Below are 14,723 nucleotides of genomic sequence, written 5' to 3'. Positions count from 1 at the left end.
TTCTTCCCCTCTGCCATTAGATTCCCGAATGATCAATGAACCACAGATACTTATCTTGACGTTTTTCTTGCACTGTTTTTATTTAATTTGTAAGGTGGCTTATCTAAATGTTTGCACTGCATGCTGCCCCAAACACAACGATTCCATCTCATGGAGCAGTTCACCCACTTTCCCCCTGTGATCGAAACCTAGCTACACTCTGGGTTGCAAGCTGTGGGTGATGCTGGAGTCAGTTAGAAGGTGTGTGCTGGTAAAGGGCTGGGGGTGCCCAGAATCACTCTCTCGCCCGTTGTGACAATCACTGTAAAAACATTTCGGAATTAATTGGGGTGCCATGCCTGCACCTGACCAAGGGATGGCGCTCCAAGGGATGAAACCCTAGCCTGTTCAAGCTCTCCCTGTAGTTCAGCCACCACCACCCCCCCCCCACCCACCCCCCACCCAAGAGCATCCTCGTTTAGGGCGACACGGTTAACATAGCGGCTAGTTACATCCTTTCATTGTCTTTAACTGTCTGCGATTACTCGCGAGTGGCAGTTGTTAGTTGCGTGTGGTACCTGAGGCAATTCCCCCACCCCCACACACAGCAACTGCTCCCGTCGGGGGAGAGATCCAAGAGGATCAGAGCCAGCACCACCAGGCTGAGGAACAGCCTCTTCCCGTGGGCAGCGAGAACACTGAACGACCATAGGAACTGCTCCCACTCACCGCCTGAGACCCTCATAACCATGAAACAATATTTATAGAATTACAATGTCCTGCGATTGTATAGTTTGTCTGTTTGTGTGTTACGTCTGGTTGTGTGTCTGCATGTTTTGCACTGAGGACTGCAGAACACTGTTTCGCTGGCACAACCGGACGGTAATAAACTTGACTAGAAATAAAGATCTTTGCTGTGATTGAATTATTTTCAGGCTTGTTGCTTCTTGGACCGTCCGAACGAATCCCTCGTCACATTCACCGACAGCCCAACTAGGCTCATGGTTGATCCTGCCCCCCCTTCCTGGCCCTCTACTTAGCACTCAACACCTACTACTTACTCAGTCCAGCTCTTCTTTCAGCACCATAGTAGCTGGCAAACTAATCGCCCAATGACGTAACCTCTGTCTGCTACCAGATCCATGACGTTCTATCCTGCAGGCCACAGACAGTGAAGAATGGTGACAGCACCTTCTCCACGTCACCTGGCCTTCACAGGGCTGTGCGCTCACTGGGCGTCTCTGTGACCAATCACAGTTCCAACTCCACTGAGATATTTGCAGATTACCCCTCCGCTGCAGGCATGCTGACCCTCTTCCATTGCTTTCTTCCTGCTGGGTAGCTATACAATGTCAACCACCACCACAATTTGGTTCTCAATCCTCTGGAGAAGGAGCGCAACAGGACACGCTCGTGCGCACGAGACAGAATGTGCATGCAGGTAAGGCGGAACGTGACATAGCGCAGGCGCACATGAGACAAGAAAGGGCGCCCACCTCATGAAGTGACTGGTGCGGGATGGCTGCTGGTGGGAGAAGGACTGTGAGCGGCCCAGGCTGGCATGGTGACGTTCCATCAGGTCGCGCACTGCTGGGCTGCTGGGGCTGTTCTTCCTGGAGACCGGCCGTGCCTCCGACGTCTGGCCGCTCACGCTGGCGGTGAACTGCAGCTTCAGCTTCATGTGCTGGCTCAGCTGGGGAGGGATGGACACAGGCCGGGATGGAGGGGAGGGAGGAAGCAAGCAATTAGGGTTCAGGAGCGGGAGGGAATGAAATTCAGATGGAGCAAACATTTAAAAAAAAAATTTAGACATACAGCACAGTAACAGGCCATTTTGGCCCACGTGTCAGCCCATGTGTCTGTGCCCCCCAATTAACCTACACTTCTGGTATGTTTTGAACGGTAGGTGGAAACCAGAGGCCCCGGGGAAAACCTGCGCAGGCACAGGGAGGACGTACAAACTTATAGATAGCGTGGGATTTGAACTCCAGTTCTGATCGCTGGCGCTGTAACAGCTTTGTACTACCCGGTGGCTGAGCCAGAGGGAGAGCTTACACAGGCTAGGGCTTCATCCCTTGGAGCGCAAGAGAATGAGGGGCGAAAGGTAATCATGAGAAGAATAGACCAGGTGAATGCAGAGAATCAGTAACCAGACGACATGGGTTTACATTGAGGAAGATTTAACAGGAACCTGAGGGGTAACATTTTAAAAAAAGATGGTGTAGGTTGCAGAAAGGTGGTTGAGCCAGAGACTATTGCAATGTTTAAGGAACATTTGGATAGATCCATGGATAGGATGGGTTTAGAGGGATGTGGAGCCAAACGCAGGCAGATGGGACCAGTGCAACTAGGACATTTTGGTTGGCATGGGCAGGTTGGGCCGGAAGGTCCGTTTCCACAGTGCGTGACTCCAACTGGAACAACCTTTGTGGTCACATCAGACTGCAAGACAAGGCCCTTCAGCCCTTTGAATCCATGCCAACCATTTTATTCTTCCTTCTGCTGCAATTTGCCCTTTACCTCTCTTCTACGGAGGTTATTGGAAGGGAAGGGGTCAGGATTCGCACACATCCAGCGGCCCCAAAAGGGTACTCCCTTTCGCTTCATATCTGGAAGCTGTTGTCTCTTCTTTGGCTTGGCTTCGCGGACGAAGATTTATGGAGGGGGTAAAAAGTCCACATCAGCTGCAGGCTCGTTTGTGGCTGACAAGTCCGATGCGGGACAGGCAGACACGATTGCAGCGGTTGCAGGGGAAAATTGGTTGGTTGGGGTTGGGTTTTTCCTCCTTTGCCTTTTGTCAGTGAGGTAGGCTCTGCGGTCTTCTTCAAAGGAGGTTGCTGCCCGCCAAACTGTGAGGCGCCAAGATGCACGGTTTGAGGCGTTATCAGCCCACTGGCGGTGGTCAATGTGGCAGGCACCAAGAGATTTCTTTAGGCAGTCCTTGTACCTTTTCTTTGGTGCACCTCTGTCACGGTGGCCAGTGGAGAGCTCGCCATATAACACGATCTTGGGAAGGCGATGGTCCTCCATTCTGGAGACGTGACCCATCCAGCGCAGCTGGATCTTCAGCAGCGTGGACTCGATGCTGTCGACCTCTGCCATCTCGAGTACTTCGACGTTAGGGATGTAAGCGCTCCAATGGATGTTGAGGATGGAGCGGAGACAACGCTGGTGGAAGCGTTCTAGGAGCCGTAGGTGGTGCCGGTAGAGGACCCATGATTCGGAGCCGAACAGGAGTGTGGGTATGACAACGGCTCTGTATACGCTTATCTTTGTGAGGTTTTTCAGTTGGTTGTTTTTCCAGACTCTTTTGTGTAGTCTTCCAAAGGCGCTATTTGCCTTGGCGAGTCTGTTGTCTATCTCATTGTCGATCCTTGCATCTGATGAAATGGTGCAGCCGAGATAGGTAAACTGGTTGACCGTTTTGAGTTTTGTGTGCCCGATGGAGATGTGGGGGGGCTGGTAATCATGGTGGGGAGCTGGCTGATGGAGGACCTCAGTTTTCTTCAGGCTGACTTCCATATCTGGAAGCTGTTGTCTCTAAGCACGCCTTTAACGGGCAAGCCAAGGGAAAGAATGGGCGCGGATTTTGGGGCAAGTGAGAACTAACAGAATTGCTCCACTGGCAGGGCCAGAGATTACCGGGGTGGGGGGGGGTGGGTCCGGTTACGTGCTGCTGCCCCCCTACCTCAAAGAGGCCGGCCCGCAGAACCTGGAAGGCCACACTGTATGTCATAGTGCTGCCCTTCTTGCAGAAGCCCAAGTGGTTGAGCGGGGTGTAGCAGACCACCGAGCTGAGAGTGGCTTTGGCCACCCGCTGGTCCTCGACCGACAGCTTCTTGCCTGGGGGAAAGAGAGAAGGGAAGAGATATCAGCAAGAGTGAAATGGCGCAGAGAAGATTTACGAGGACCTTGCCAGACTGAGTTACAGGGAAAGGTGAGGGAAACTCGACAGGCTGCAGATGCTGTGATTGGAGTAAGAACACCAAAATGCTCGAGGAACTCAGCCGGTCTTTCCAGCATCAAAGCATCATATTGCTGATATTTTGGGCCTGAGCCTTTCTTTTCTCCCTTGAAACATCAGCGATATTTCTTTGTCTCCTGTAGAGGCGAGTTCCTCCAGCGTTTTGGTGCGTTTTTACTTCAGCGAAAGGTGACTTTATTTCCTGGACCGCCAGGAGGATGAGGGAAGATTTGATAGAAGTATGCAAAATTTTGAGGGGCAGCGAGTAAAATTTTGGATGAGACACAGCATGGTAACAGGCCCATGAGCCCGTGATCCCCCCCCACCCCCCACACACACAATCACCTAAATCCAACGGCATCATCTTCCGTCTGGCCACCCTCCAACCCTATAGCATTAACGTCGACTTCTCCAGTTTCCGTTAGCACCCCCTCCCCTCTCCATCTATCCCTTCCTCTCTCTCTTCACTTTTCCCTCGGTATCCTCCTCCCCCAGCTCTGCATTCACAGAGCTGAACCCTGCTCCCCCAATCAATCTCGTTTCCTCCTGCCTGCCTTCCTAATCACCTTTTGACTGTTGGTCTGCATTCCCCCTTTCCTCCATTCTGCACTCCATTCTTTCCTCCTCTCCAGCTTGCTAATTCATCCATACCTTGGAAGAGGGGCCCAGGCCCAAAATGTTACACATCTTTACCTCGTATGGGTGCTCACTGCAATCACAACGTCTTGAAGACTTTTGTGTTTCACCTCAACCTACGATCCAAGACGTTTTTGGAGAGTGGGAGGAAACCGGAGCTCCCGGGGAAAACCCACGCAGACAGTGCCGGATTTGAACCCGGGTCACTGGCTTCTGCAACAGCATCCTGCTAACCGTACTGTCAAGACAGAGCAAAAGCAAGCAGGCTTTATCCACCAGGGTTGGGTGAGACAAGAACTTGGGGACATGGGATGTGGGGGTGGGGGTAGAGATGTTTAAAGGGAACATTTGGGAGAATTTCACGTAGAGTTCGGAACAAGCATGTGTTGAATGTGTGTTTGATTTTGACGGGCAAGGAAAAGTTTGGATGGGTACATGAGTGGGAGGGGGATGGAGGGCTATAGTCCGTCCAGGTCAATGGGGGAGAGTAATCCAGTTACTCAGAGCCAATAACACCACCATCCCCTCAAAACTGATCAACAAACTCCAAGACCTGGGAGTTAACATCCCACTGTGTAATTGGATCATGGATTTCCTCACCTCTAATGAAGATTGGTAAGAATTTCTCCACAATTTCCATTGGAACCGGAGCGTTCTTAGCCCTCTGCTCTACTCACTTTACACCCATGACTGTGTGGCTCTGTACGACAATAACCCATCTACAAATTTGCTGATGTTACCCGAGTAGTGGGTTGTATAAAGGAAGGGGATGAGTCAGCGTACAAGGATTGAAAACTTGGCTGAATGGTGCACCAACATCAACCTCGCACTCACTGACACCAAAACCAAGGAGCTGATTGTTGAATTCAGGAAGGGAAAGCCAGAGGTGTATGATCCAGTGATCACTGGGGGATCAGGGGGGAGAGGGTGAGCAAATTTAAGTTCTTGGGAATCACTACATCAATGGCATCGTGAAGAAAGCACATCAGTGCCTCGAATTCCTCAGGAGTTTGCGGAGGTTCGTTACGACACCAGAAACCCTGGCAAATTTATACAGAGGTGCGGTGGAAAGTGTGCTGACCAGCTGCATCAAGGTCTGGTACACCAATACCCCTGAGTGTAAAGCCCTCCAAAAGGTAGTGGACACAGTCCAGGACATCACAGGCAAAACTCTCCCCCACTATCAAGAACATTGACAGGGAATGCTGCCATTGGGAGAGCAGCAGCGATCATCAAGGATCCCACACCTACACAGCACACGCTCTGTTCTCGCTGCTGCCTTCAGGAAAGAGGTCTCGGTGCCACAAGACTCGCACCCATCAGGTTCAGGAACAGCTGCTCCCCCTCCACCATCAGACTCCTCAACAACAAACTCAATCAGGGACTCATTTAAGGACTCTTACTGTGCACTTTATTGATTTTTAAAATTCTCCCTGTATTGCACAGTTTTATATTCGTTATCTGTTTACCGTTCTTTTATTTGTTTATGCTGTGTACGGTTTTTTTTGCATTAACAATTAGTGGTAGTTCTGCTGTACCTGTAGAGAAAAGTAATCTACTCTGACAATAAATCTGAAACTTGAGTAATAGTTCAGCATGGATGAGATGGGTCGAAGGGTGCTGTTGTGTCCTCTGGGAGGTGAAAGCAGCCCAGTCCTGCAACGAGGGACGCAGGGGAGGCTGAGCTGGGGCACAATTCTGACCTCCTTGCCAGAGAAAGGATAAACTCGCTTGGGGGGCGGGGGTGGGGCTGAGGAGTCACCTCTAGAAATAAGGGGGGGGGGGTTTTTGCTGATGAGGCGAGGTCAAGGTTCAAGGCTCCTTTTATTGTCATAACAATACACAACAATGTAACGTACACGGTATACTTCAACCTCTGCCTGTAGTAGGGCAAAGAGTTGCCGAGAGTATTGCTGGGCGCCATTTATAGGGGAAAGAGAAGCAGAAGGCAGACCCTTCAGAGACACTGGGTGTCCATGGATACACCTCCAGCACTGCCTTTGCAGCCACACAGACTACACTGGACAACAAAGACTTTGCTTCCTGAACACTTTTGGGCTGCTGATCACGAAAATCACCTTAAGAATTTCCTATCACGTTACTTTAAAAAAAAAGATATAATCTCTTTTTGTGATTTCCTGTCATACTTTTAATAGGAGAAAGCAAAAAAAGAGTCCCTTCAGATACACAGAGAACTCGTGGAATTGAACTGGGGTCTGTGCGGCTGCGGGAGGGCTGGAGGTGAATCCACGGATGCTCCGTGTCCCTGAAGGGACTCTGTTTTACTTTTCTTTCTCCTTTTGTTAGGGGCGCCGGGCGATGCCCCCAGCGACTCGAAAGATGAAAGTCAAAGTATATTATGTACTTTACATTTTTAATGTATCATTATGTGACAATTAAAGGAACCGTGTACCCCGTGGCCTGTGTGGATTTCCTCAGGCTGCTCTGGGTTCCTCCCATGTTCCAAAGACGGGGTTAGTCGGTTGATTGGTTGCACACGTATATTTGGGCAGTGCAGTCCGGAGAGCCTGTTACCATGCTGTGTCTCTTTAAGTACAGGTAGTCCTCAACTTACGATGGGAGTTATGTTCAGGCACTCTCATCGGAAGTCGAAAAATCCTGAGTTAGAAAAAGGCAGCAGGATCAGTGTGGCGACTGACTCTGGGGCGTCAGGAGAGAGTGGGGCAGTAGGATCAGTATGGGGACTGACTCGGGGCCGTTGGGAGAGAGCAGGGCAGTGGGATCAGTGTAGGGACTGACACGGGGCTGTGGGAAGAGGGGAGGGCAGTGGAATCAGCTCTGATACAGAGCTGTAGGGAGACACTGAACATCAGCCTAGCCAAAATGCAAAGTACAGTACAGATTCTACCATTGTAACTTTGAAAAATTGTTAAGTTAGACCAGTGTAAGTCAGGGACTATCTCTCCTACCATTGGAGCATCACCACCCACCACGTCTGGCTCCCCCCCCCAACACCAATCGAGCCTCAGCCCCTGCTTCCCCCAGGACCATCATCATCCACATCTGGTCTTCCCATCAACTCCCCCCACACCCTCTCTCCCCATCTAGCCCCTCTCCTCCGCCAATCGAGCCCCCCTCCCATGGAGCGTAACCACCCACCACATTTGGTCCTCCCACCAACTCCTCCCTCCTCCGCCATCTGAGCTGCAGACGGGAACACCAACCTGCCTGGGCACTGAGTGCAGTCTCTGGGGTCCAGACCAGCCGGATAGCCAGGAAGTCCTGCAGGTTGTTGAGGAGGGTGTACTTGACCGTGAACCTCTTGTACATGGGCACAGGCGACTCACACGATGCCATCATCACAAACCTGGGCCGGTCGAGCTGGATGTTTGGCAGCCTGCAGTCGGGCGCGGGGTGGGGGGGGGGGGGGGGGAGGGGAAGAGGGAGAAACCCTCAATTAACGTCCCTCGGCCACTCCGAGTGTTGGTTACAGAGCCCGATGCAAAGCTCATGGGTGCCAGGTGCTGGCGGCAAGGGCACAAAGTCACGGCTACTCCGGGAAGGATAGCGTGTCCTATCTGGTCGAGCTTCGATTACGTTTCGACGTTCGGCACGGTAACAGTCCTTTCGTCCCACGAACCCATGTTGCCCTAAATACAACCAATTGACCTACAACCCCCGGTACGTTTCAAAGGGTGGGAGGAAACCAGAGATCGCCGTCAAAACCCATGCAGACATGGGGAAAATGTGCAAACTCCTTAAAGACAGCGTGGGATTCGAACCCTGGTCCCAATCACTGGCGCCGTAATAGCGTTGCGCTAACCGTGCCGCCACCAAAGAGGCCAGCAAACTAGCGGCGCACATCCCCCTCCCTGTGACTCCGGAGAGTGAACCCAGAGCGGCTGACGTTTGACATGCTGGAAAGAAGACAGTTGAGGAGATGTTGGGGACCTGTGGGGCTGAGCTGGGAGAGACACTGAGCAGGCTGGTGCTCTATTCCTTGGAGTGCAGCGTGAACTGGTAGCGGAACACAAAATCAGGAGGGGAATAGATCGGGTGAATGCAGAGAGTCTTATAGTGGCCTACAGCACGGTTACAGGCCATTTTAGCCCACAAGCCCGTGCCACCCAATTCACCTACCCCCCCCCCCCCCACCATTCGTTTTGGACAGTGGGGATTATGGGTCAATTGGGTGCAACTGGCCCCGGGGAGAACTCCTTAAAGGTAACGCAGGATTCGAAACCCAGGTCCCCATCACTGAAGCGGCGTGGTGTTAACCTGCTACACCAATCGTGCTGCCCCTCTGTGCTTTATGACTCCAGGACTGGAAAAGGATTAAAATGGAGGAGATGGGAGAGAACAAATTGCTGGGAAGTGTCTGAGAGGCATAGGTAATAGGAGATAGCCGGTGTAGCTGTTAGCATAATGCCTTTATAGCACCAGTGATTGGGACCAGGGTTCGAATCCCGCGCTTTCTATAAGGAGTTTGCACATTCTCCCCGATTCTGCGTGGGCTTCCATTTCCTCCCACTGTTAAAAACGCACTGGGGGTTGTAGGTTATTGGGGTGTAAATTGGGCAGCACGGACTCATGGGCCGAAATAGCCTGTTCCCTGCTGTATTTGTCTAAATCTAGGTTTTCCCCAGATGGGAGTAACAAACACCAGAGGACATCTGTATAAGGGGATGAGAGGCAAGTTTTTGAGAGACATCGGGGGCAAGTTATTTTTTTTTTTAAACACAGTAGTGGGTGCCCAAAATATGTTGCCAAGGGCTGTGGTGAAGGTTGGTACAATAGGGACATTTAAAAATCTTCAAAGGGACATGGATGCAAGAAAAATAGAGGATTAAGGGCATGAGGAAGTGAAGGTTGAGTATGCCCGCATAACATTGTGGGCTGAAGGGCCTGAACTGTGCTGGAATGTTGCGTGTACAACAAAAATAGATGGAAAAGGTCTGCTCCGTTACAAGCTGGCAGAGAGCAAAAGGGCTGAACAGCCTTTGTAGAACAAACGATCAGTACAAGGTCTGAGCGACCGCTCACCTGTAATGAGTGTAGATCTTGTTAGCGAGAAGCTGGTTCGTAGGGGACCAGCAGACGATTGCGGTCAGTGGCACCTCCAGCCCCTGAAACAGAGGGAGAGTTTACTGCTTTACCTCAAGGCACTTGGATGGAGGTGGTGGGGAGAGGGTGTGAAATATCATAGAGCGAGTGTGGCCATTAAACTAGGCACAGAAACAGACAGACAAGCACACAGGGACGCATTCTGCACTGCTGCACGGTGTAAATAGGATACATCAATTCTTATCGAGTTGCTGCCAAGTGGGAGAAAAATAGACTGTACATCTTTTGAGAAGGATCCTGCCCCATTTCTCTCCACAGATGCTGCCCGACCTGCTGAGTCTGCACCCCCTCAAAGATTCATTGTTTCTGGAGTTCCTGCATCTCTCCAGCAGGAACAGGTGGCCCAACCTCCAAGGTACACCATGGGCACTATCTCAACTCAAGTGTGGGTTGGCTTGCCTGGAGAGCGGGCAGAACGAAGCTTTTCCACTGTATCTTGGGGCATGCAACGATAGACAATTAAAGCAATGAAGAGAATGTGGCCAGGACTAAGGGGGTGGGGTGGAGGATTGCTATAGGTGGGGAGGGTGGGCTTGAGCAGGGAGAGGTTAAGCAAGCTGCTGGAGCACAGGAGGATGAGGGCTGATCTCACAGAGGTGGACAAAATCATGAGGAATAGATTGGGTGAATGCACAGGTCTTTTGCCTAGAGTAGGGGAAATCTGTATTCAGAGGTGTAAAGTGCAGGGGTTGGGGTGGGGGGGGGGGGAACAGATTTTACAGGAATTCAAAGGGTGATTTTTTTTTAAAATTCAGAGTGTGTTGGGAGTATGGAAAGGCTGACGGAGAAGGTGGTTGAGGAAGGTTTTTAAAAACACAATGCTGGAGAATCTCAGCTGTGTGCGCTGCTTAACAACCGACTGCATATACGCCCATGGTCCGGTAGGGCTATGATGGAGTTCGGGCAGAAATCCCGATCGGAGAACGGGACGTAGTGGACATAACCGGAACTGAAGAGGAGGCAAGGGAAGAGGAAATTGCAGGAGGAGAGGAACAGGTGATTCACCGTTAAGGGGTTAGCCACATTCTTTGTAGACCTCAACAGCTTGCTGAAGAGATGGAGGCAAACGCTGAATGCTTTTTACTGATAAGAGAGGGATGCCCATACAGTGTTTGCTGAAGATAAAGAAATTGAGGAAGGAAAAGCAAACTCGGCAGCAATGCTGGACACGGTTCCTGAAGAAGTCGACACCCACCCCCCACCACCAAGAGGAGCTTCGGCCAGGTCCTTCAGACATTACAGAGCAACAGTAATGGAGGTTACTCAACCTGAAACTCTCCCAGTGGAACACACTGAGGGAGCTGAGAACAGTGACGCAGATGATCTTTGTTAAATTGTGTGTGATATAGGCTAAGAAAGTGCTTACATGTAAGTTTTAAACAGCTGTGAGTTCAGGATCCCATATAGCTTTGCTAAGTATGTACACATCACATAATGCCCAATTTCACAGATCGTCTCGTGGACGTTAATCTGTACTTTATGTAGCAAAGATAAAGATAGATAACCCTGTTGAAGGGCTCAAGCTCAAAATGTTGCTGATGTGTCTTCATCTATCAAGGACACTGTTTGACCTGCTGATTTTCTCCAATGTTGTTTTTACTTTAACAATGGTGTCTGAAGACCTTCATGTTTCACTTCTGGTTGTGGAAGGTACTACCGTATAATAGTTGAGTTTTGGCGACCAATTTGTTTTCGGGACAAATTTGGGGGTTGACTTTTTGCATGGATACTGTGGTAAGTCCTGAGTCGTTCAAGGTGATGGGAGCTCGGGTGGCGGTACTGGGTGGTAAGTCCAGGTTCGGGCCATGGGGAGCAGGAGCTGGAATCTGGGCTTAAAAGCACATTGCTAGTAGGACAAAGGATCTTGACCCTAGAATCTGCATCCACATCCCTCCACAGATGCTGCCTGACCCACTTAGTTCCTCTGGCAAATTGGTTAAACTGAATCCCTCCCATCCCCTCCCTATAGGTTTGTAGACTGCAGTACATTCCAGGTGTGGCCTTAACCAACATTGCATTTATGCACCACCCCACTTTGAAGCACCGTCCCTGCTGCAACACCCGCTCAAAACCCATTTGCTCTCCTTAGCCAGCTGCTGTTGCCTTCCTCCGAGCACTGGGGCCTCGAGACCACACAGGAGCCAATCTAGAGGAACGCAAAGAGCCGGGTAGTGTCAGTGGGAGGAGAATGGCTGTCGCTTGATGTTGAATGTGAAACATGAAAGTCTGCAGACGCCGAAGCCATAGTAAAAACATACCGGAATGCTGGAGGAACTCAGCTGGTCTCTCAGCGTTCACAGGGGGTAAAGATGTTATGGGCCGGAGCCCTTTTTGAAGGTACAAGCCAAAAGTAGACAGGTGTCTTAATTAGAGAGAAGAAAGGAAGAATGGCAAGGGGGAGCAGACCAGACCCACAAAAGGTGTTAACTGGATATGAGGAAAGATGAGAATTGAGTTTGGCTCTGTGAAAGGAGGGGAAAAAGGGGAAGAGAAAGAGAGAGAAGGAGATGGGTTCCCTTAATAGAACCCTGCACCTTGGATCTCTGCATCTTCTCCCCACCTCTCGCTCCGGGAATAATCCTCACAATCTTAATGTGAAGACTGCCAATGTTGGGGCTGAGTGTTACACACAAATGTGCTGAAGAAACTCAGCAGGTCATGCAGCATCCATGGGGAGTGAGGGGAATTAGCGTTTCTGGTCTGGGGCCCTTTGTCGAGTAGAAGCAAACAAACTGAAACCCCACTCCTTCTCCCCGTACCTCCTTGGCGTCCTCCTGCGGCCGCTCGTTCAGTTGCAGCTGAAAGAGGAAGGCCTGCTCCTCCAGGGTGCTGAGCCTTGTGGGAAGGTGGCTGGAGGTGCCGTTCATCCTGCAGAACGATGCCACAGACACGTCCCCCGACTGGTGGCTGAAGGCGAGAGAGCAAGCGCAGGGACATTCAACCAAACCCCTAACAAGACCTTGGGAAAGGGGGGGTGAGTGGGTGGGCACCAGACCACGACTTGCATCCCAACTCAGCACTGGCTGCAAGGGATGGGGTGAGGTGGGGAGAGAGAGAGCCGCAAAGGGACAGGTGACAGCAACTCTGGTCACAAGCGAGCACAAAAACAGGCCCTTCGTCCATGGAGTCTGTGCTGACCAGCATCTGCCCGCGTGCACTGATCCTATTTCATTCTCCCCTACGCTCCTGTCAACTTCCCAAACAAGACTCTTCCCCCACATCCAGACATTATTCTCCCTAATCCCAGACCATAGTCCTCCAAACCCCTCCCATCCATGAACCTCTCCACATTGTTCTTAAAATGTTAAAATTGAGCCTGCGCTCACTACAGCTGGCAGCTCGTTCCACACTCCCAACACTTCTCTAAATCTCTCCCCTTTCTTCCTTAACCTACATCCTCTGGTTTGTAGCTCGCCCACCCTCAGTGGAAAAAGCCAACCTACATTTACTCTGTCTAGACCCCTGATAATTTTAAATACCTCAATCAAATCTTCTCTCATTCTTATGCTCCAGAGAATAAAGTTCGAATCTGTTTAAACTTTCTCTGTAACTCAGTTCCTGAAGTCTGGGCAACATCCTAGTAAATCTTCTCTGCCCTCTTTCTATCTTATTGAGATCGTTCCTGTAGTTCGGTGACCAAAACTACACCCAATACTCCAAATTTGGCCTCACCAAGGTCTTGTACAACTTTACCATAACATCCCAGCTCCTGTACTCAATACTTTTAAAGGCAAATGTGTCAAAAATTCTCTCTACAACCCTATCTACCTGTGTCGCCACTTTCAGGGAATTATGAATTGTATTTGACGACAATACAAGACCCACTTTTTTCCCCAAAAATTGGCTCAAAGATATCCCCCCCAGGTCTTACAATGCGGATGAAATTAAGCGCGATCCATACATTGTATGTCATGAGCGATATTGTCGTGCATTGATTAGATTAGATTCTTCGAGCAAGCAGACTTGGGGTCTCGGGCTATTGGCCAGAGCACAGGTGGGACTCAGGGCACCGATTTCATTAACATTGGATTTCCTGGGGCATTCAGCTGTGGCTCATCATCTTCTGTCGTCCACAACTGAGAAGGTATGGTGAGCAATTACACAGAGAACCTGCTTCTTGTTCGCTGGCTGCAGTTTCCCGGCGGGCATGAAACGCTACTGGGGAGAAGCGGCAGCCTGGCGGCAGATGAGCTGGTTGTCACACTGGGCAGCGTGCACCATTTCCGGCGACGTAGGTGGTGCTGTGGCCACACTGCTACTTTGGCAGGGAGGAAAGGAGCCGCGGGCGACTGAAGGAGCGCGGTCGCTGCGAGAGAACTCGGTGTTTGCAGCCGGGATAGGCTCCATGTGCAGCAGCGTGGCCCTCCAGCTCCAAGGAAACCCATCTAATTCTAGAGCCGCCGCCGTAGCTCACTTCCCCAGTGAGAACAAATTTTCAATATTCCCTACTGCAATGGGAAGGGGGTGGGGGTGTCTTATATGCCCATGGGTCTTATATTGCCAGATTTCCCTGTTCTATCGCACTCCTAGGTGCCCTACATGCTTGGAAACCAGAGCATCTGGCGTTGGGGTGCCCACATGGTCAGTAGACCATGCAAACTCCACGCATACAGCAGAGATTAGGGTCTAATTTAGAACTACATGGTGCAGGAGCGAGGGGGAGAAGCTTAAAGATGATCTGAAGGATTAAACGTTTCAAAGGCAGGCGGCAGTTAATGTGTGGAATGAGCTACCAGAGGGGATTGGTGGGGGGAGGGGGTTATCAAGGTTTAGGGAAAGGTTAAACAGGTTAGAACTTGATTGCTTGGAGTGTAGAAGAATGACGGGGGATTTGATCGAGGTTTACAAAATCATGGGGGATTTAAGACAGAGTCAATGCAAGTCGGCTCTTTCCCCTTAGATTAGGGGAGATAAATTCAAGAGGACATGGCTTTAGGGTGAAAGGGGAAAGGTTTAGGGGGAACTTCTTCGCTCAGATTGGTGGGAGTGTGGAACGAGCTGCCATCTGACATGGTAAATGCTGGGCTCACTCTCATGTTTAAAGAATAAATTGGATAGA

General features: G+C 50.7%; 1 protein-coding gene across 3 annotated transcripts in view; it reads right to left on the bottom strand.

Moving 5' to 3' along the window:
- Positions 1–14,723, bottom strand: part of trappc14 (trafficking protein particle complex subunit 14) — a 38,422-nt gene that overhangs the window by 4,052 nt on the left and 19,647 nt on the right. For all 3 annotated transcript variants that reach the window (XM_069919947.1, XM_069919946.1, XM_069919948.1), the window contains 5 exons: positions 12,424–12,571; positions 9,584–9,666; positions 7,765–7,937; positions 3,668–3,822; positions 1,476–1,672 (listed from right to left, as the gene is read on the bottom strand). In XM_069919947.1, the coding sequence (XP_069776048.1) occupies positions 1,476–1,672; positions 3,668–3,822; positions 7,765–7,937; positions 9,584–9,666; positions 12,424–12,571 (756 nt within the window). The remainder of the gene's footprint in view (positions 1–1,475; positions 1,673–3,667; positions 3,823–7,764; positions 7,938–9,583; positions 9,667–12,423; positions 12,572–14,723) is intronic.

This window comes from Narcine bancroftii, chromosome 2, assembly GCF_036971445.1.
Source record: "Narcine bancroftii isolate sNarBan1 chromosome 2, sNarBan1.hap1, whole genome shotgun sequence".
Lineage (NCBI taxonomy): Eukaryota > Metazoa > Chordata > Chondrichthyes > Torpediniformes > Narcinidae > Narcine > Narcine bancroftii.
Note: the sequence above shows the minus strand (reverse complement) of the source record. Positions and strands in the feature narration are given on the sequence as shown.